The sequence below is a fragment of the Pyxicephalus adspersus genome, chromosome 1, assembly GCF_032062135.1.
Source record: "Pyxicephalus adspersus chromosome 1, UCB_Pads_2.0, whole genome shotgun sequence".
NCBI classification, from domain to species: domain Eukaryota; kingdom Metazoa; phylum Chordata; class Amphibia; order Anura; family Pyxicephalidae; genus Pyxicephalus; species Pyxicephalus adspersus.
Genome location: NC_092858.1, coordinates 142,742,290 through 142,765,755, shown reverse-complemented (window position 1 = coordinate 142,765,755; position 23,466 = coordinate 142,742,290). Strand labels below are relative to the sequence as shown.

Sequence of the window (23,466 nt, the reverse complement as noted above, 5' to 3'; positions counted from 1 at the left end):
AACATTCTACAATGTTGAAGCTTACTTCAAGAGACAAAGAGCCCATTATTTTGGTATCATGTACAGTTATTCCAAACAGCTGTGTTCTAAGCCTAGAATTATGAAATATATCCAGAACAAAATGCATGATCACTACATTGTGATTGTTTTTGTTTGCTTTGCAGAATGAAATGCGTTATCATGAGGATATATTTGGAGCTGGCCACAAACATCTCCAGCTTTAGAATGGAATTCGAATTTCACCCAGCTGGGTTCCTGGCACGTCGCTAGTTTTTCAATGCCTAACAGAATATTATTATAAAAAATCTAAAATGTTATTATAATATGTGGTTTAGTTTTGTATAAATATAATATAATCAAAAGTTGAATGCAAAACAAGCTAAGTTAGAATCATACAATCTTTTATATACAGTGCAAAGAGTATGAAACCCAAAGTCAACAAAGAAACTTTGGTTAATTTCTTCTATCAGGTTCCACCTACTAATGGAAATTACCTAATAGTTTACCAATATTGGGGTCACTACAGAATACCTGATAAAAATAATTTCACAGTCCACAATATTTATTTAAAGCTGAACTCTAGCCTTACCTTCACTCTCCTGTACTGAAATGACTTACCTTCACTTCATTGCTCAGAGTCAGCTTTTCACAGTGTGTATTAGAAGTCCATTTCATTTCCAGTATCATCTAGTTATTTCCATGTCAGCCTTACTGTCCCTGGCCCACCATTATTTATTGAATTTTAGTTCTTTTAATCATGAAGACAAAGCATCACATGTTGGTGCTACCTAGGGCAGCCCGCTTTGGAAAGCCTACCCCAGAAAAGCATCCATCCATTGAGACATTTTTATATTTGCATGATGTTTCCTAAAAGCCATCTCCACTGCTTGTATCAGGGCTGGGGGCTCTTGAGAGTTGAGGCAGGAAGGCATGTACGGCACTTTGCTTTCCTGTCCCGCCAACCATGATCTGCCTCTGATGCATGGTAAGAGACCCCACCCAGCCTGCTATGGATATTGCAAGGAATATAGTGGATTTAATTGCAGAATCTTAAAGCAAGTTTTTGACTAGATGGATGAGTTCGATACTTAGTGTGACAATTTATGTAGCAAAAAACACTATGTGCCTTTGTCCCACATAGCGGACTCTTTTGTTTTGCACGGGCAGCACAATAATAGGTCAAATGACACCAGTGAGATCTGTTAGACTAGTGCAATGATAAACATTTTTAAAGCTGCTAACATCTTTAAAAACTTTATTGTGTATACTCAATTTAAAGTGAATGAATCTGCATAAAAATGTATTAATATTTATGTGAGTTTGTTGCTGAAAAGCTTTAGCAATAACTGGATATACAACAAGGCAGTGCAGAAATGCATCCTGCAGGCAGGATTTAGGCCAGGTTCACATGCAACCTTGGGATCGAGCGATCCTGCATGGCCCCCCACCTGGCAACTTGGTGGTACTTGAACACTGCAGCACTGGTTCTTATATACCAACGTCAGCACATTTGATAGCTGGAGGCAGTAAGCAGTTCTATGACCATTCACTGCCACCCCCTATTCATTCCTTATGGAGCTGCTGCAAGTAGAGGCTACCAGGTAGCGTCTCCCAAGAGGCAGCGGCTCCTGGCATAAGGAAGCAGTAAACACACCGCAACTTTACTGCAACTGTAAACCTAGGCTTACCATTTTTTAACTTTGTAACCAAACTCGTGTTACATATTAGATTTTACCAGTATGATAGGGTTATTGTGACATTTTGTACAAAGGTGCTGTCACACAACTTCTATAATATTATTGTTTTGTGGTTTACAGAACACTCATTGATGTCTACACCTATTTTTTTTTTCATTGATTACAAAACAGAACATTCCAGCATTGTTTCACTTGTGTAATACTAACGCTGTGTAAATAATATGAATAAATCTTATTTAATTAATATTTTTATATATTTTGTAGAAACTCTTTAGCATATCTAAGTATAAAGATCAACCTAGGAACTGCCCTAGAGCACAATTTAAGGTACAGAGTTAAAAATTGTGGTTCAATGTAATCAGATGCCAATCGCATAGTCATGACTAAGGAGTGTTTTGGTGGGATTTTGATGTAGTTACCTAATTTACAGTTTTACCAATCTATTATTTCAATTTTAAATGTGCTAATTTAATATTGTATGAAAACAACCAAACAACTATATTTTCTGTATTTTTTTATTGTTTTAACATTTTAAGGACAAGAATGTTTTTCCTTAATCACCTAATGCTATATAGGTAACATCAGTATAACACATGGAGGCTGCACTGCTCTAGTTTCCAAAATATGTCTTTACGTGGATTTACATGGATTTGCTTTAAAATCTTTGCTTTAAAAAGCATTACCAAACTGCTCACTATCACCAATGTTTATTCTGTATGGGCAGCCACAGGTGGGCACAGTTCTCAGATGTGAAGAAGTGCTAACTACAATATTCACAAACTGAACATAGCCCTAGCGATCTGTAAATGCAGATTTCAAATTTGTTTTTGTTTTTTGGTTGAAATTGGTGGACATTTGCCTTTTTTTAGCATAAATATGTAACTATTAGGGTTGACTGAACTACATTTCATATATAGAACATGTAATTTACCAATGCTAAGGTACCTAGTGTTGTCATGTGGGAGCAGGAAGATGTTATAGACAGTTATAAATCTAAAGCTTACACAGCCCTGGATGTTAGGGGTCCCGGTACCTGAATTTTATTTTTTATTTTTTTTTTGCATGAGAGATTTCTTTGTTTTTAGGTGAATTTGTATGTATGCAATCCTGTGCAATTCATTACAACCTAAATAATGCTGCATTTTGCAGTTTGATTGCAGTTGATTATTTAAAATTGTATCAAAGAACAAGCAGACCTCCTTCTGAATCCTTACTGCTACAAAAAATATGCACCTTGGAGCTAAGAAAGAATGCCTTGACATTACATTTTTGAACTGAGGTATTCTTGGAAACTGCAAAACAGAGCATCAAAACAAATATAAAAGGCATTTGCTTGTGGTGTAAATAGATGAACCTTAATTGTTCTTATAAGGGCTTTTATAGCACGTTTTTAGGAGATGCTAAATAGCACTGTCTGCTGTGTAGGTTGACTACCATTAGATGAGCTTGGGAACTGGGTTGTACAGCAGTAGGGACTCAGGGGGAGGTCTGAATGTTCTATTAAAGCCCTAATGTGACAGCTTTGCTGGGTGAATTAAATATGTTGGGAGGTATAGTATTTTTCTGACAGCAACCTGGCTGGTCCAGTTGCACAGCTACTATTCCTGATATAACAGGTAGACTGTGGTTGATGACCTCCTTGTAAAATGTTACTTATCTGGCCGTTTTTTTGTTCAATGAGCGCAGACAGAACTTCCAGTCTGCACTTATTTTGGCCCAGTAAAAAGTATTGAAGTAATTGTGTTGCCTTAACAGCCAGGTAACTAGTATTCTCATGAGAGGTCAGCAACAACAGCACCAGTATATATCTCAATACATGTTTCTTTTAAATATTTGGCCAAATGTGTACTTTGATATTTATAATGTGCAATAGTATTCTGTAATTTATCTAAATGTTATCAGTTTGTATTATTTTATGTAATAGTTTTTTACTAAATAATAATTATTAAAAACTGGAAAGTAGTTTACATATTTTAATAAATGTACAGAACATATATTTTAAATCCTAATATCTTGTAATATATATAAAGGATATTAAATAAAAACATACAGTGAATGACCACAATATCATGTCAAGTCTTTGTAATGAAAAATTGATGTCTGAAAAAATGTTTGTGTTGTTTGATGGTAATTCTCTGTACATTTGTTTCCTTCCTATTCTCGCTTGAGTTTATACAAGAATATACTATAAATAAATATATATATATATATATATATATATATATATATATATAGTATATTTGTAGAATGCACCCCCCACCACCATAGGAGCTGCTTGTTCATTGTCTCCTCTCTTTTTTGTTGGAGTGAAATAAACCTAGAGATTCAGAACTCAGCTTAGTTCTAGGGGGTTTAGGTCTGGAAAATAGTAATCACTATAGGTTCCCTTTCTCAACAGGTCTCTAGTATAACTCAAAGGCGTCTCGGGAGGCTTCCCTTGCTCTCCTTCCTTGGCAACATAATACCTGCCCCCATCCCCCTCCCACCCGGAGCTGTCCAACTCCACAGACTCATCACTAGAACTCCATGGCAGGTCTCCATACCTCCTAATTCTCAATTTTTTTTAATACACTTAATGCACTTGACAATCACACTGATTGGGCACAGGAAAAACACCTGTCGCTGATGATCCCCTTCACTACTGGCCAGATACCGAAACTGGGGACAGGATAGAGTTACCAATCACTCCGCAAGGACGATCACAACTTCAAACCAATCAAAATGAACACATAAACCTTAAAGTTTCTGGAGAGTTTTAGGACTGGAAGCATCCCACCCTAAAGGAGCACTACATATATATTTGTTAAATGTTTATTTGTTTAATACATGGAGTACATGGAGCCCTTCCTGCAGTTTATTAGTACATTGATTACCCTGTTCTGTTTGTCTGATACCGCTACAAATATATTCTTTATTCCATCCTACAATGAACATTTTCATTTACAATATTCATTTTGTAAGAGAATCCAAGAAATGTTATGTTTTCTCCTGATAAAAAGATTGATAAAAATAAGAATATAGAAAGGTTTTATAGTTTAGGAGATAGAAGTAATACCTACTGGGGTTGCTTGAAAATAATAAATAAAAAATACATGTGGATGTCAGACTTCTTGGATTTTACTGTTGCATTGGAAGGGAACCCTTCCATCTTCCTCTGGAAATGTGGATCTCCTCCTCTTTATCTTAAAATCACACACAATGAACAGTGCTGGAATGACTGCCTGACCACATAGGTAAAGTGCATAGCTGTCCATTCAGCCAGGAAATTTAGGAGTCACCCAGTTTTATGGGCCTTCTCTTAGCATTTGATGCAAATCTTTTGAGTCTCTGGAAGAGGATTGGCATATATAGGCTGCACTGGTAATAGGTAAGTTATTTTCACCAAAGGAGAGTAGGAATTGGAGAGGGCAAGCACGAGTACACTTTTACTAGCTGTCATATAAATGCAGACATAAAATAATCAATCACCAAGTAAAGAACTTTTGTGGGCCTATGATTTGATGACAGAGGTGAATTCAGTTGTACCCTATTCACTAAGATTGGCGAACTTCCACTTTGCTCTATTAGTTTAGAAAATCAACGTCATTATATTTTTATCTCAATTTCATTATTGGAGTCAAGTTTTCAAAATACTAATTAGTAGTTTAATCATCTATACACCCAACATACATTAGAAAAAACTGTGTTGTATTGGAAGCAGATTCAGATTACATGTTTCCAAGAGTACCCCTAACATCTCAGAATATGCAATTTGCTCATACCCCAAAATCAGCTGAGACCTATACTGGGGTACATCCAGGGAAGGGAATCTTTAGCACATCACCTAGACATAGTACATAGCAAATCATGTATTAAAAAACAAATATATTCTCATTTACAAGGCAAGGGTTGTACAGATAATAATCAAATTGTTTTTTCAGGGTTGATCACCTGGGTCTTGCGTAGCTTTCACTGGTTCCTCCTGCTGACCATACAAAATACAGCAGTTGCATTGATATTAGTAGAAGGACCCATAGACAGCTGTGGGGACCTAAGAGATTCACACTCCCAAAGCGTTGGTTTCTTTGCAGACGTCAACAGGAGTTTTTTCAGGTGGAACTTGCAGCTAGGAAAAAATCTATTCAGTTCTTTTACAGATATGGGTTATCTTTAAAAGTTAACTACCAAACAAGCTACAATTAGGATCCCCTACAGGGTAAAACTCATCTGAGTGGCTTGTTTTTAGATGAACTTGGTTGACTTGGTACTCATAAAGATTGACATGGATTAACAGTGTACGGCTTATTATTTTTTAGCTTGTGCTCACTTGCCTTGCTGACTTTGTTCCTGCTTAAGTTAATGACCTAAAAAAGTGAACTATTAGTAAAGCCAGAGCTCCTGATCTGGTTTAGTGCCACATGAACAATAAAAGCCATTACACCATTTTCAGTCTTTGGTTATGAGCACTGGTGGGCTGAATCATCCACAATGGTGTTTTACATCTTCTCCTTCCTCATTTCTGCCTTTCGAAACATGAGAGTTTCATTCTACACAAATATTATAGCTAAACTTTGCAAAACTTTTGCAAAAAATTAGGTGTGGATCTCATTGACAGTCATGTGACAGTTTTAAGACAGTAGAAACTGAAAAGAAACTTTTTAAACATGTATTACACATGTCTGAGGGTACATTCTCCCCCTTGCTGATCCTTAATGGAGCAATGTAAACTTGTGCAGTACAGTAGAATATACAAATTTAAGATTAATATACATTAAAGTATATCTAAATCCAAGGGATTTACATTATTTTGACTCAAAAGGAAGTGAGATAATATCTTTGTAAATGTTGTTATTGGAACAAGCTTCCCTGTTGAAAGATTCCTGTTCTGATGGCAACTCAAAATTTTGGATTTACTGTTGCTTTTCTGACATTGAAACTCAGTTTAACAGTTTTATAACAACCCCTCATTGCCTTTTCAAATCTAAAAAAAAATGACTTTAGTTATATTTAATTTTTCTTTCTGATGACTGCATCATTTGCTATATAACATTTTCAGCTCTCCAAATATTATTACTGGTTGCCTGGACTTGCATTGCTAAAATACAAATACAATACTTGCAACAATTAAAACCCATGTTGTGCCATGTAATATTAATCTAATAAATTCTGATTGGTTGAAAGTGAACTTTACTTTGTTCCTTGACTATACACTTGGAAGTCTGTTTATGTAAGAAGTTTTTGTTCTACCATTTTTGCTGATATTCCAACTGAGATCATAGTATAAATACATATGACTGTAACTGATAAGAATGGTTCATTGTTGTCTGTACACTTCTAAAGAATATGTTCTCCCTATATAAACATATAGGAGTCACATTATTAACAAAAAACACATTTACAGCCAACAAATGTATAAGTAACCTTCTATAGCAGTATCAGGGCATTTTGTTTTATAAAAGCTATAGTTCATTTCTTTAAAACATCTTTAAACATCTTAAAAGTTGCATACAATATACATTCTATACAAGCCCTGCGGTTCTGTAATAATAATACTTAAAGTGAGGGAGATACCTATGTAAGCTGAGGCTGATTGTGCTCTGCTAGGAACAAACTGTACAGAGAACAAAAACTTGAAACAGATCTGAAATAAAGGTTTTTGATTTATACTTTTCAGTAATATCTGATCCCAGACTAAATATATTACTGTAAGTGATGAGCAGGGATGTTAATAATAGATATCATGTTGCTAATATCATATTCCTGTAGATGGCTGTAGGTAGTCTGGATATCTGAAAGGACATTTTTGACATACCTTGCAGCTAATGAGAACTGTTATGAATTAGACATAGATACAGAGCAGTATACCGGAGCTCTCTGATCTCCAGACGGCGGAATATTTGCACCTGGTCACGTTTGGCGCACCTGTACACGTCTTTCTTGAATACTAGTTCTGTGTATCTCCATTTTCTGCTTTCCCTTGTCTTCCACTTCAAATATGTGTTTATTGGTGTCAGGAGTTCACGGCGACTGCACACCCAAATCGGCCTCAAATGCCGTCTCGCAAGGACTGGGAAAATACATCATGTCCTTTGCTTTGGATGAACTTGTAAGCTCTCATTTGCTGTTAATGAAAAACTTAAAGCAGACCTGAATTCAAAATTTTTACTTTACGTAAAAGGGTAGACAACCCTTTTATTTAAAGTTGCTCACTGATTGGCTGGTGAACAAGTGGCTTTTTAATCAAGTGGAGTTGGAAAAAACAGGACTCTAATATTGTGCATTTGGGAGTTGTGTTTGTTTGACTGTTGGGTTGTGTCTGCCTGACTGTGAGTTTTTGTTTTAACCTCCCTAGTGGTATATTTCTGTCTGGATTTACATGTCTAAAAGGGGTACATTGTTTTTCATTAAAACTTTTTTTACAGTATAATAGTATGAGTATATTAAAGTTTGAAAAACAAAATCATGTAAAAATAATACATTTAATACATGAAAAAAAGATAATATATTTTTATTTAATTTTTTTTTTAATTTAAAAAATAAATAAATATTGAACCCTTATATAATAATACTATACTCATACTTTTATAATATACTGTAAAATAAATGTTTGTGAAAACAACGTACTGCTTTTGCACATATAAATCCAATGTATTGCATTCAGTTCAGTTATTTTGTATTGAATGCAATACAAATAGATTTTGAATTTCCCACCCCACCCCACTGGCAACGTACATACACACCGACATCACCAGGAACTCCCCCGGTGAATCATTCTGTGCAGAAGACACCGGAGAAAGAGGAAAGAAAACAGGGTTCATGGTGATGGACAATGCGGGACGCTTGTGGATCAGGTAAGCGCTGTATTTACTAACCTTCCCATAGGTTTACCTACCCCGAGTGTGACTTTTTTTCTACCCCAAGTCACACTCGGGGTTACCGCTAGGTAGGTTAAATAGCTTTTTTTTCCTTTTTTCTTGCTGACCTCTAAGGGGGAGTGGTCAAGGTTTCACGGGTTATTTAAGTTCCTGCCAGACTCACATTGAGCTTGCTGTTTGGCTGGTGAAACAAGTGGCTTTTTAATAAAGTGGAGTTTGAAAACAAAAGGAGTTAAATCCCTATAGTAACCACAAATTGTAAATAAACTGTAACTGTATTTTAACTGTAAAATAAGCAATGGTTTAAAGAGTCTGTTCACCAATGCTAGAAGTCTAGCAAACAAAAAAGGGGAGTTGGAAGCCTTAATGAGTGAGGAGAATTATGACTTCGTTGGCATTGCTGAATCCTGGCTTTGTTCCTCGCATGACTGGGCTGTCAATATTCCTGGGCATACTCTCTTTTGTAAAGACAGAGTCAAACGAAAGGGAGGTGGTGTCTGTCTTTATGTAAGAAGTGATCTAAAAGTGAAGAAATTGCGGATGGAAAAAGCGATGAGGTTGAGGCATTATGGGAGTTGAATGTGGGGTTGAAAACCACACAATTATTGGAGTCTGCTATAGGCCCCCCAGTGCTAAGGAAGAAATAGAAAATCAACTTCTAGCACGTACAGAAAAAGCAGCAAAAAGTGGAAGTGTTTTAATCATGGGAGATTTCAACTACCCTGACATTGACTAAAGTAATAGCACTACAGGAACAGCAAAAGGGTGGAGATTTGTAATTTAATACAAGATAATTTTATGGTACAGTTTATAGAAGCCCCAACTAGAAATTATACTCTGCTGGACCTAACAATGCAGAGCTTATAACAAATGTGCATATAAAAGAGATAGCACTGACCATAATATGATTTCATTTAATGTAAGCTGTAAACAGGAAGCAAAAACAGGAAAAATAAAAACATTTAATTTTAGGAAAGCAAATTTTCCATTATTAAGGGCGATGGATTACATCCACGTGTCCTCAAAGAGCTGAGCTCAGTTATTTCAAAGCTATTATTTCTAATTTTTGGAAACTCTTTAGTCACTGGCAAGGTACCGATGGATTGGCGTTTATTTCCCAAGTGGATGAAAATGATGGACTTATGTCTTTTTTCAACCTAACCTACTATGTAACTATGTAAAAGTTGTATTTTTTTTAAAGTGCAACACCCTTTAAAAAACAAAAAAACCCTGGAAGGCTTCTGGCTGCTCCTTTTGCGCATGCCGATCTTGGGTATGAGCAAAAGGAGCTATTTTTTTTAATGTATCAAGCTGATCTCACGCATGAGCAGTGAGATCTGCAATCTTATTCCATATCTACATCAGCAGATCTCGCGCCTGCTCAGTGCAAGATAGGGTGACGTAGAAAGAAGAAGATGACGGCGCCCGGCCCTGGGCTGAAGACAGATACCGAGGCAACGCGAGACCTAAACAAAGAAAACTCCCGACGGATCTGCGGGAATAAAGGTATGTGTGTTTTTTTTTTTATATTGAGTTTAGTTCTGCTTTAAGTATCTGTTTTACATTTGTAAATAATTTGTTTTGCATGCAGTTTTGGCAGAACAGTTCTGCATTGGTTTTGTATATTTTGCAACTCCAAAGGCCTGAGGACATATGGATTTGTTATTCTTAGCAACATACTTATCACAGATAAATGAGCAAAACAGACACACTCAAGAACCTTGATAATTCTGCATAGTCCTTGGTAACTGGGAGTACAAGGAAAATTAAAGTGTATAGAAAACTTATATAATCTTTGGTGCTTTGCCCAGTTTACAGAAAATTCTGAAGACGGTTATGATATGATATATATGGTTATGAGAAATCTAGCATAAAGAAAGAAGATCACAATAAAGACACATTAAAGATGAAGGCAGGGGGACCAAATCATCTGGGGGTCAAACAAAAAAGATTGAAAAGCAATCAGTAAGGTTATTCATGGGTCAAAAATGAGCCAAGTAAGAGACATGGGGCAGAAAATTCTCTTCAAATATAAACCTATTTATTAAATATAATTATGAATTTTTTCCATATCTATCATGGTGGGTACTGTTACATAATAAATTAATGTGGGAATATTACTATTTATTACAAGAAGTATAAATGTCTTAGTAAACATATATTTCAACAATAAATGTGAACAAAGTATGACATTTGTATAAACATGTGTGTAAAGTCCACTGATCAATGAGGAAACTCATCAGAAAAAAGAGTTTCTGCATCACTGTGCATGTTATGTGATAATAGACATCTCTTCCCGGTCTCTGCTCTCTGACAATGAGCTGACGACATCTCGGAGATACTTAACAAATTCCATTCTTACATCCTCAGGATCTTCTTCTAAGTTTGAATGTACCAGTGATAATTTGCCTAGGGCTGGCGCTGTAAAACACAAGGTAACGTAAAATTGTTGTATGTTTAACTACACAAAGATAAAACAAAATTGTTTTCCCATAAACAAAAATTATTATTGCATTCCGAAATAAAGCTGAAAGCAGTGAATAGACTTTGTGAATTTTTTTTACTATATCTGCAGTAGCAATATGTTATTATTATCTTATCTAGTATCAACTTATAGACCATATTTGAATACCATAAATACAAAAATATAAGCAAGACTATTCTGGCCTTAAAGCATCCTGGGAGAATTGGGATAGCTTCTTCTTATTGATCCAGTCTCTTCAGTTCAGCCATGCCCACCTGCCTCTGTCTCCATTGACCTGAGTTATCCCCTAACTGCCATCATTCAGACATGCATAAAGAAACTAAGTCATGGAGGTGGCTTCTATCTCACTTTCTGAGGCATTTTTCTGTAACTACTTGTGATTTTTTCATACAATAATAAAAAACCCAATCCTGCAGATCAGTCTGTCCGTCTGGAGGTTTTTTCCATCAGATCTCGTGTCGTCCCGGTATCTGTCTTTGGCCCGGTGCAGAGAGAGCGCCAGGCGCCGACATTTTCTCCTCTTTTCTTCCGTGTTCTTCTTTCAACGTCACCCGATCTCGCACTGCACACGCAGGGGATCGGATGACTTAGATTGGAAAAAACTTGCCAATCTCACTGCACATGTGTGAGATCTGCAATTTTTTTCCCTGTTTATGGGCTCCTTCTGCGCATGCCCGAGATGCTTAGGCATGTGCAGAAGGAGCAGCCAAGAGCCTCCAGGGATGCGTGACCTAGGTATCCCGGGAGGCTTTGCCCTCCCTTTCTTAATCGCCTTGGCCTTATAGTTACCATGTGTTTGTTTTATGCAGCCAACAAGTGATTGGAGGACAAAAAGAAAGAAAATGTAAAAAAAGAACATGTTCATATTGGCCTATTTTGTTATGCATTTTTATAGTATTGTTATTTTAAAATATGTGGAAGACACTATATTATTATTATTTGAACAATGTACACATGACTTTTAGGGGTTTATGTACAGCAGTGAATCTTGCATTCACCAAACATTTTATGCTAAAGAATCAATCACTGTCATTGACAACACATGGACCTGGAAGATTCTCCAGCTGAAAAAGTTTGGTAAATGTTTTATAAATAGATCCCTTAAAAAATAGAGTCAATTGCTGAAAGTTTTTTTTTCATAACAAAAGAGCAATAAGTGTAAAGAGTATTATATGGTCTACATACATTTTTTGTGCATTTATACACAAAATACTCAAACAAAAAACATTGTATTTTACAAAATAAAATAAAACAAGAAAAAACATAGTAAGCTTTGACAAAAAAGTATGCTTTTTTTTACTTTGCACTGTTGTCCCTAAAGCTGCTTAAGAGTCTCAGGGCCATGGAACAGCTTTACCAGCAGCAAACGGAAGTGTGTACACAAACTGGTACTCTACAGCCACCTAGTGTCAGAAGACTGAAAGTACACCTAATGCATGATGAAAAAATGATGGCAAAATATACATATACTACTAAGATTATTAAAAGTATTTACTAAATATATTTGTATGATTTCCATTACCATATCTAGTGCACATATAAATATGTTTCATTAGACATGATTGCTTCCATATGCCTGAATTTTTGTATATTAGCCTTGCACTTACTTTTTAGAGGGGCTATGGTCACCTCTGTAGGACCAACCTAGCCAACTTTCTCAGCACATTCCACTATTGAAACACAATGTTATGTGAACACAGCAAGCCCTGACACTAATAAACTCCTCTAAGCTGATTCCTTCACAGCATCGCCCATTACAGATGAAAATTATGAGACACGAATTGCCCAAAAAGCCGGACGCTTACATATTGTAACTAACTTGCACATTTGTTTTTACATAAAAGTTAGTAAGAATATATTTTACACATAAAACCTTATTTTTTTATCAATGTATTGTTTTTTTCTTAACATTCAAAGCACTTTTCCCACAGACACCCTATGGACTTGTTTGATAAGTATATGCTGATACATAAAGATACATGGAGAAGTCCTCATTCAGGTCCTGTGATGTCCTGGAACTGTTCTTCTTGCCGGCGAGGAGGGAGCGCAGAGCGCTGCCATCTTCACCCTTCTTCTGGCTATATCACCTATTTTTCACTGTGTAGACATGAAATTGGGGGAAAAAAAGAGTGCCAGTCCCACTGCGCATGCATGAGATCAGCATCTCTTACCCTTCAGTGAAGGAAATGGCCCCTGGGATTTGTGACGTAGGTAGCCCAGAAGGCTCTGCGATCCCATTCAGTTTTATTCGCTGCGGCAATCAAGACAGAAAGGGGAGGTGCTGCACCCCTTTTTTAAGTTTTTTTTTTTTAAAAAAAAAAAGGGTGTTGCACAAAAAAAAAAACAATATTTGTACTTTATATAAATGGGCTGTACTTTGTACTTTTATATAAAATAAAGGTTTAGGTCTGCTTTAAGTTGCAACCTGGGACAACACAGACAAATAAAATGTTATTGCCTTCATTATAGATTAACTTTAAAGAGTGAGTCCTTTTAGAGTCCTAAAGCTGCCATGGTGTTCTGGTCTGCACATATATGGCAGACCTTGGTATACCAACAGAATGTTTGAACCATCATCCAGCCATTTATAGTTGGTTCAGGTGGCATTTCATATCTCATGTCCAAGCTATATCGGTCAATAGGCCTGACTGGATGGGATGTATTTCTGTGCCAACACTCCAGTAGTATGCTTACTGGAAGTTTGGGTAACAATCCAGTGGCTCAATTGATAATGTTTGTTGGCACTTTTATTTAACAATATGGGAGACAATAAAAACCTTAGTCACAAACAGGATCACAATATATTTTGATATTATCCTTACATAGATTTGGTCTCTCTGCTTCATCTGCTGACCCAGGTTTGTGATGTGCAATCAGCAGACACTGATTTTCTTGTAATTTTTGTTGGATGAAGTTGCTGTGCCACATTTCAATCTCTTTGAGGTGACTTGGAATGTCTGCATTAAAAACGATGATTACCCCATGGGAATCCTTCATTATGGCAGGCCAGCAACTTTCAAACCTACAAAAAGAAGAAACATTAGGTTGGACGACTTAAAAAATATATTATCAAAATAAGTGACTCTGTCACTTAAAAAAAGTTTCCTGCAAATACCTGCAGCAGCTTTAATTGCCCCTTCTTAAGCCTGAATGCAAGGTCATTCTGAACAGGCGAAACTTCTAACCCCTTCCCTTTCCAGTCCCCTTCCTATTGCAATAATATAACAGGCTCTATCATTGGCCAATACCAATGTGTGTAAGGGAGGGGAACAAGCTTCAAGAAATCTATGTTCATTCAGAATGGCCCAGCTTTTAGCTGTAATGAAAGCTAATGCATGAATGTGCAGGCACCTAAAAAAATTAAACAATATTAACCTATGTTTCTGCAAACAATATAGAAAATACTTAGCTTTTCCACGGTCTGTACCGCTTATCACCATTCTGACCTAGAGGAATCACTTGATAAAAATCCCTCTAGCAATTGACACTTCTATGAGTGTCGATTTTCTGTTGTAGCACTCTGTCAGTTGCCATTGTGACAATAAAAGATAATGGTGTAACAGCATATTTGTTTTACATATCAGAATATCACTAAAACCTTCTTAAAGCAGCCAATGTTACAGGTAAATCAAAGATTGGAATACGGATGTAATTCATTGTGAGAACACAGCACCACACAGTGGACAATTTGAGCATGACACCTGTTATTAAACCAATGTATCAATACATTTACCTGTGTTTAAGTTTTTTTTTTATTATTGTAGATAGGGTAAGTGATATCCCTTCTGCAATATAACATATGTACCTGCCTGTTTGAAATCTTATTCACAAAGTACACCTCTGCAGCCAGGACTGAAGGAGTGGAAGGTGTCCTTCTCTAGTTAACCTTAAGGTACAATAGTCCATATCCATTCACACAGAACAAGAAAAATGTATATATGTGAACTGTTTTACCTTCAAATAGGTTTTACCTCATACAAAAGCTATTCTTGTGATTTACTCAACTCATTATTATTATTATTATTATTATTATTATTATTATTATTAATAATAATAATAATAATAATAGAATTTTTATAGTGCCGACATTTACAGCGCTGTACAAGAAACAGGGTTTGCAAATGACAGACAGATACAGACAGTGACACAGCAGGAGGAGAGAACCTCATCTCACTGTATTGCCTAGATCAGGCATGTCAAAAGTCCAGCCCGGGGGCCAATTGCGGCCTCTGTCATAAAATCAATATTATGCGGCCCGCCAGCACTGTTGACCACAATATAAAATACACCCGTACAAAAAATTTTATATTTCATTAAAGCCTGCTACTTGGCGGGCATAATCGGCAGAACGGGAGTCCCCATGTGTGCACAGGGAATCTCCTACGTCATTATAATGACCGTGTGCTGTGCAGGACCTGCAAGGACCATGCCCACTCTGTTTCCAGGAACGTGCTCTGCACAGGGGGCCCACACTGACACCGGACTCTGTGCACAGGGAATCCCTCAGCAATAAAGTATCTGGCCATTTTCTTTAAAGTAACAGTTTAGTTCTGTTTTATTAGTTCATCCTGGCTTTGTTACCCAATTAACAAACGTTTAACACAATGGAGAACCCAGCCAATCCCTGCATTACCTGTCATGTTAATAAAATGCCTATTGGGTTAGAAGAAATTCTGAAACCTCTCAATGGACAATGGATTAGAGACGTAAAACATTGACCTCAGTAACTCTTCTGTGTATATTTAAAGTAAATTCAAACAGTAGCAATAAAATTTACCTTTTTTCGGCACTAAAAGTGTTTTGTGAGATCTGTTCCAATAGGGCAATAGGACTGGATACCAGAAATCTATCTGTCATGTTCAAGTCTTACCAGTTTAGTCCAACTCTGAACTAAAGAACACCTCTCATATGTGTTTACTAGTTTTGAAAATCATAAACTAAATTCAGCCACCACATTTAAGGACTGGTAAGCATTAACATGTAAAGTTTTCTTCCTATCTGATGCACTCTAATACCTTTAGCAGGAAATAACCAAGCGTAAGGATACCTTTGTGAACTTGTGGGCAAGAATAAAAAACTATTTTGCATTCTAACTTTGCTTAATAGTGAATTCTAATTGGCTGCCAGGTATATATGTTCCAGTTCTTCTTAAAATATATAACAATCCAAAGGAAGATTACCTTACACCTTGTGTTGGGCTGTATTCCCCACCAATGTTCTCTGTGGCATCAGCTAAAAAGTTTGCCAAAACGCTCTTTCCACACTGAAAAAAATAAATAAATCATGGAACACACTATTATCCAAACATTAATATACACATTTCTATCAGCTCATATGAATAACAAGCAGTGTAAAGGTATTATTCATCAAGCTGAGATATCAGGAAACAAATGGAGGTGTTAATATGAGGCACTACAGAATCGGGATGGTTTAGGCCAGTGGTGCCAACCTTTCCAACCTCACAGAATACTAAATTCACCGAACTCCGACCGCACATTCGTGGGGAGCTGTGTGTCACTCAAAGGTGAAGAAACTTCCCCCAGAGTGATGTCATAATGCCAGAACCCGCCCACTCTCCCATTTAGGTCTGAGCCTGCTTGCTAAATTCCAGGGGGGCGGTAGCGCAGGGCTGTGGAACTTTTTGCACTACTGTCTTCCCCAGAATTTAGCAAGCAGGTCTGAGTCTGCGATGGGACAGTGGGCAGTTGTGTCCATATGGGGGACAGAGCCACAGACCACCGGATGGCGACTGCTGGTTTAGGCCATGCTTGGTAGGCTGCAAAATGAATATCTTGGAGGAGAATGTAGATAAATCATATACGATCAATTATAAACGTTTAGTAGGTGGGAAGGGGTTGTAGAGAAGTATGAGCGCTCCTAACTTCCCCTAAGAGTTCAAAATGCAAACCTCATTGGATATTAGTTTTTATTTATACCCAAATGTATACAAGCATTCTATGGCCAATTAGTAGAACATCAACAATACATGGGATTTAAAATGGTTTATTTGAACATGGTATTGTCACCAAAAAAGCTAGGTGGCCAAGCACAACTGTGGAAGGAACATGCCCCCAGTCCCTAAAAATTGGTTTAAGCCAGACCTTTATTATGAAACCTGGTAAGAAAAGGGAAAGCAAAAAGGAGGTCCCTCCTCCCCCCCTAAACTAGGCTTCTGCTTACCCCAACAGTGAGGGCCCAGAGTTGGGAGAAAGGGCCCTTATGCTCTGTCGGGAGGGTCTGTTGGGAAAGGGGAGGGGGACTTATTTCATATTTGGAAGCCCTCTTTAATAATAGGGTTGTTTATGTTATTGGTTGTAAAATCCGTCAATGAGTGATTAATGAAGGGGCTTTCTGAATCCCATTGGCACCCAAAACCACTTACATTAATGATGGGGCATTTATTATCTCTACTGACATTAACAGTGGGGTATTATTACTCCATGTTACCCCCAATAACACTGATGATGGGGCATTTATTACTTTCACTGATGATATTTATTTTTTGCAGTAATACAAATGATGGGGTATTTATTACTCCTACTGACACCAATAATGGGGCATTTATTACCCCAACTAACACTGATGATGGGACAATTAATTAACACCAATGATGTTGTTTTCTTCTCTCCCATTAAGGTTGATCTCTGTCCCTGCACACTGAGAGGAGTTCGGTCACACCGGATGAGCCCCAAGCACCGATAGAAGGTCACCGCGCTCCACACACTGAGACTCCATGGCCCTGATTTATTAAAGCTCTCCAAAGCTTTAGGAGAGGATACATTTTCATCAGTGAATCTGGGTGATCCAGCAAACCTGGAATGGATTTCTTCAAAGTCATTTGCTATTTGCTAGCAAATGTTTTGAATCCTGGACCAGACCTATTCCAGGATTGCTGGATCACCCAGCTTCACGGATAAAAGTGTATTGTCTCCAGCCTTAGAGAACTTTTATAAATCAGCCCATATATTCAATCCATACACACATAGGACTCTGCAATGCTGAATTGAGGTTGTAGAGCAGAGACAACACCGGGATAACAGGAGGCCTTGTCCTCACCTCACTGGGTCCCACCAGCAGCACTTTTGCCTTTAGCATTTTCCAGCAGACGATGAGAGGCGGCTCCTTCCCTCACACGCAGCACCTTGACTTTTGTACGGGGCACTCGTTATCGTTATCCCGGCACAGGGGCCACACACAATCCTATAGGTAAGGCTGACCGAGGCCTACACCTTCAGCGGCGTCTTCTTTGTTGCCATAACAACAGCTCCTCTGTTCTGATTGGTTGTTGCACTTTCGAGAAAATGACATGTATATTACGCGGGCCTTCTACTTCTCACTCGCACATTCGACGCACAGCGGTCAAGCTGCAGTACTGCAGGCTAGGTATTAAGCTGTAGGGATCTTTGCCTCCATGCAGTGTTATGTACTGGAGACATGGGGACTGGATGGAATGCTACACCTAATTTTATAATGCCTTGACCAGAAAATTTGGACATTGATGACATTTGGAATTGAATGTTAAATTTCTGCTTTCATATTCTCTATATTTTTTTTTAAATGTTCCCCCCTTCATACCTATACATTGCATTGCAGCTCATGTGATTAAGAGGTGGCAAGCCTGTAAAGTTTATCATGAGGGCCCATGCACATGTATGTGTTGTGGTAATGCAAAAAAAAAGTGCAGCTGCAATGCGTTATACCTGCGTGGCTGTCCATTACACACTGACTGGGGTAACGTATGACAACGGACAGAAATGTGAGCTGCAATGTGTTGTAATAATGCAAAGAATAAGTGGAGGCACAGACATTGCTCTCTATGAAGTATCTGATGTCCTTGTGTATCACACGCTATGTGACAAGCAGTGACCAGCACCACACGTAATGAGGCCTAACCCCCTGATTATTATTATTAAACAGGATTGATATAGCACCAACATATTACGCAGCGCTGTACATTACATAGGGGTTTGTTAGTGTGTTTTGTTATGTGCTGTGTCCATAGCCCATTCATTCAATACACCACATAGCACAATATTGTATGCAAGCTACACTTAACAAAGGCACGGCAATGCATTGTGCATGTTGTGCTGCATGTTGTGTATGCGGCGTGTGACTGAATGAATGGTAACCCAGCGTGCAAATGTCTGTCCTGTGTGTTGCTACAGGTTGTGGTAATGCATGTGTTTCCACAATACAGAGGAGACCTAAGGCTGTGGCGTTGCAGTATTACACACATTGCCACTGTGTATACACACTTGCCATTGTATATATTAGTTCATTGTCATTGCCATTGCTTTTTGCTAGTGTGGTGTGATATCATTCATTCTTAAAGCTGACCTGTCACTGAAAGAATACATAAATTGTCATTTCTAACCTGGATCTAAAAAATACTAATTACAGCTATTCCTCACTTACTTAACAACGGCTCACACTTCCATGGGTTCAGGAGCACAGTATCTGACCTCCATTTTTCTCGGCTTCATCTTCTATCCTGAGAAGTGAATCACTGACCCAGAATGAGTATACAGCTCAGGTGTTCAGCTAATTGTCACAAATTTGTTTTGTGCTTACTTGTTTTATTGTTGTGTCACTAGAACTATCAACACCAGAAAATCAGCTTTACATTCAGGTAATCAGCTTTCTACAGAAATATTTCAGCAATGGTAGCTTCATGACAGAGTACATAGGAGCGCAGAATAATGCATATTGACATGCATTGGTTAATGCACCGTAAAGTTTTGATCCTCCTGAACTCATAAAAAGTATGTTGCAGAGCCATTACTTTTGCCACTTTCACATGCATTTGTCAGGTCATGATGAAAGTGGTAAATGCCTTAACGCAGTAACAAAGTATCCACTTTTAATAACACACAATCAGGCAGGTCATTATTGCAGAAAGAGACAGACAATGTCCCCTGTGCAATGATTCCTCCTACCTGAGTGATTGCTCTGGGTATCTGGCAAAAAGCTGTGTTGCGCACACACAAGTGAGTAATGTGGATTTGGTTCAACTTTAACACAAAAAATTTGTAATACAACAAAACGCAGATTGAACCCTAAAATCTGTACAGTGATGGCCTATTCAAAATATTTGAGCTGCCTAAACACAATGCAAAACAATACCACAATGTGAAAGTGACCCTGGCAGCACAGTGCCATTTTATGTGTTATTACATATCTGTAATAGAAGAAACAATTTACCTTACCAGCAGCCTGTTTCCTAATATGCCATCTTTTTGGTTTTGCCTGGCAACTTCCAGTATTGGCTGCCTATGTGGAAATTTTTTCCCCCCTTCAAAAACAGTGTGTTTGTCAGCTTATACATCCAATAATGGGAACCATTTATTGTATTGGCGCTTCAATAAACATGTACATTAGTTCTTAAAAAAAAAAATGCTGTCCATGATATTACCTTCCAAGCATGCCTATGCATATCACTGCTCAATGCAGGTTCTGCACCCCCATTTCCCTTCTTTTGCATGTCTCTTTAAAAACTTTGCAAAAACTTTTACATCCCGGAATTTCTAAAATATTTTTTGCTTGTATGTTAGGGTAGCCCATAAATTGGAATGGACTTTCCAATGCAGCAAATGACAGTCATAAATTGTGAATGCTACAGTTTTAAAAGTTTAGGGCACAATTAGGAATAAATGGCAATTCAGCACACCAACACAATGGGCGTGGAATGAATTTCATCAAAGCCCCTTGCTATGACTGCAAATGTTTTGAATCCTGGACCAGATCCATTCCAGGTTTGCTGGATTACCCAGCTTTGATGATGAAATTGTATCCTCTCCTTGTATCCTTGGAGAGCTTTAATAAATCAGACCCATTGTGTTGTGTGTTGCTGTGCCCCAAGTTAATGTGTGTGTTTCTGCATACAATTGTGTGTTAACGTAACACACTGTTGGAAACAAGCCATACGCAACTGGTCAAATCTGCCACTTTTTGGTTTTGCATTATAAATGTCTCAGCTGTTCCCCAAAAAAATGTTCTGTATCTAGATAACAACAGAACAGGATCTCCTTTGCATGATGTACTATAGTGTTGTAGTCTTAGTTTAACTTTGAAATGTTTGCTGGTTATAGAATCCCAATGAATAAACAATTGATTTTATCTGAAATGTATACTCCATAACAATTATAAACAAATTATTCTGTTGTATGCAGTTGGTGCACTGACATTAAGTACTCTGACACTCAATATATAATGCTGTGAAGATTAGTCTAAGACTCACATTACATGTATATAAATGTCAATAAATATTTATAAAATATAAATGGATAAACATACTAAAGTACAGCAACATAACCACAATTCTAAAATTATTTGTAATACTTTTCCTTAACAGTATGTTTATGTCTCTCGCCTCTCAAATATAGTCAGCAAATGTAAAAAGCCCACACGCAACTCTTACATCCATCTGTCGGGAGATGGGGGAAAATGGAGGTGTGTAAACGTATGATTCATACGTATGATTCATAACACCTGTAAACAGACGTAATGATCTCTTTATAGAGTTCCTCCTTGTGAGGATACCTTTTCCTGGTATCTGCAGGTCACATAAACATATAGCTAAGCACATGAAGTATTTGTTGACACAGTCACTGCTTGACTAAAACAAATGCAAACAAGGAAACCTTCAGAAATTCCACTTTGTTTATCTTAAAATTAACCAGTATTTGATTATGCAGGGCAAAGTAACATGTTCACCTAAAGTGGAACTCAACTCGTTGGTGGGTGAAGAGTTTCTGCCATAATATAGATAATGCATAATTATGGCACATACCCTGCGCTGTTGCCTTGCAGTGATGACGGGTCCATAGCCTGTCATTGCTGCAACGCTGGGCGCCATCATCTTCACTGCTAGCTTCCTGGTGGGCTTCCACAGAGATGTCAATGCCCCTCACTGATCAAATGATGTAACCCCCAGGCGGCTTCCTGTGTGTGCAGTAATGCTCCACAGAGCTGAGCTCTAAGCTACATGGCAAAAAGCCACCAGGAGTCACATAGTTAGTTATTTGTCAAATAGTATTACATCCTGGAGGTTTTTTGTTTTCTTGGTTTAGGTTTAACTTCTGGAGATAAGCTAAAAGTTTTCCTGTCCCTGCAATATGAGAAATAATTGAGCAAAAGTCTCACTTTGAAAACTGATCACTGCCGCTGTCAAATTTGGCCAAGATGCTTAGTTTTGCTTTAATGTAAAAGGTCTAATTAAGATTATTTTTTCATTGGTTTGAGATGCTTATGAGAATAAAAGGATATGAAACTGATCTTATTCTGATCTGCCTTTGACCAGCTTCAGGTCAATGGGGTTTTGCATTTTCATAGATTGGGAACAAAGGTCCTAAGATTGTTTTTTTTTTCCTGAAGATTACAAAGCCCTTACAACTATCCTGAGGTTGGAACAAAAACCACCGTTTTACCCTCATATTTTTATTTCATTTTAGGAAGATCTTGTTTTCCAACCAAAGTCCCCCTTTACACTTCAGAGAGCAAAATCAGATAGCCGAGTGTCAAAACTGGTAATTTTATAATTTCATATACTATATATAGTTATATATAAAGCTACATATGAATATACTGTACGTACACGTACACATAACTTTTTTTTTACTGCGTGGGGTATTTTCCCAATTTTATCTTCCTAAATCTCAAACAGAATTCATCTTCCTTTCACTTCATATAATGTTACCAATTTACTTCTGGATGCTTTTGATATTTATTGTCTCCTTCTGGTACCTTATCAGCTTCAATCATATCATCAAACAGAAGTCTTCAACTTTCGTGATTAAAGGCAGAATTTTTCCATTAAAATAGTATTTTGTGATCTTGTCCTACAATTCACCAAGTACAATAGTACCTTGATGTCTGCCTTTTTTATCATTTGGTACAGAAAAGAAAAGAACAAACAAAAGAATTACAGCAGAACTTGTGAAAATTGAGCATGACTTTTTCAAGTTTGGCACCGAGTCAGAACAACAGCTATCAAAACAGAAGGATTTACAGATTGTGTGGGTTCTACTAAGCAGAATCAGATGTGGGAGGTGCACATTGTGTCAAAAAATCATAGGGGCGCACATTGTGACTCAGGTGATACATATTGGAATAAATCAGCCCAAACTTTACAGCCATAAATCATCATCATGAGCCAAAGGGGAAGCTTTGAGAGCGACTAAACTTTTTTAAAGATCTAAACACATAAAGAGGGCAAAACAGTAAAGTAATAAGTAGATAATATTTACCATACAATGTTAAATAGGATTCTAAACATTGCATTCCTCTACTAAGAGCACTCGTGGGACCAGTGAAGAAAATGGTTTATTCAGCAGAATGCCTGTATAAAAATTGTTTCCATAAGTCAGTCTGCAGACATGTTTTGTAAGTGTGTTGTGACCCGCAGCTTTGAACTTAGACAAGCAATCACCCA

At 37.5% G+C, this 23,466-nt stretch overlaps 2 protein-coding genes across 2 annotated transcripts in view; one reads left to right on the top strand and one right to left on the bottom strand.

Moving 5' to 3' along the window:
• The window catches only part of NOS2 (nitric oxide synthase 2), a 41,347-nt gene extending 37,585 nt beyond the window's left edge, over window positions 1–3,762 (top strand). Inside the window, exon 28 of the mRNA XM_072429727.1 lies at window positions 165–3,762. Coding sequence (XP_072285828.1) covers window positions 165–224 — 60 coding nt within the window. The 3' untranslated portion in view covers window positions 225–3,762. The remainder of the gene's footprint in view (window positions 1–164) is intronic.
• A 6,808-nt stretch (window positions 3,763–10,570) lies between these two features.
• IFT22 (intraflagellar transport 22) lies at window positions 10,571–18,300 on the bottom strand. The gene is made up of 4 exons (XM_072429714.1): window positions 18,093–18,300; window positions 16,217–16,299; window positions 13,859–14,058; window positions 10,571–10,972 (listed from the first exon to the last, which is right to left on the bottom strand). Exons 1-4 carry the CDS (start codon window positions 18,129–18,131, stop codon window positions 10,824–10,826), a joined length of 471 nt encoding a protein of 156 aa, XP_072285815.1. The 5' UTR covers window positions 18,132–18,300; the 3' UTR covers window positions 10,571–10,823.
• Between the last annotated feature and the right edge of the window lie 5,166 nt (window positions 18,301–23,466).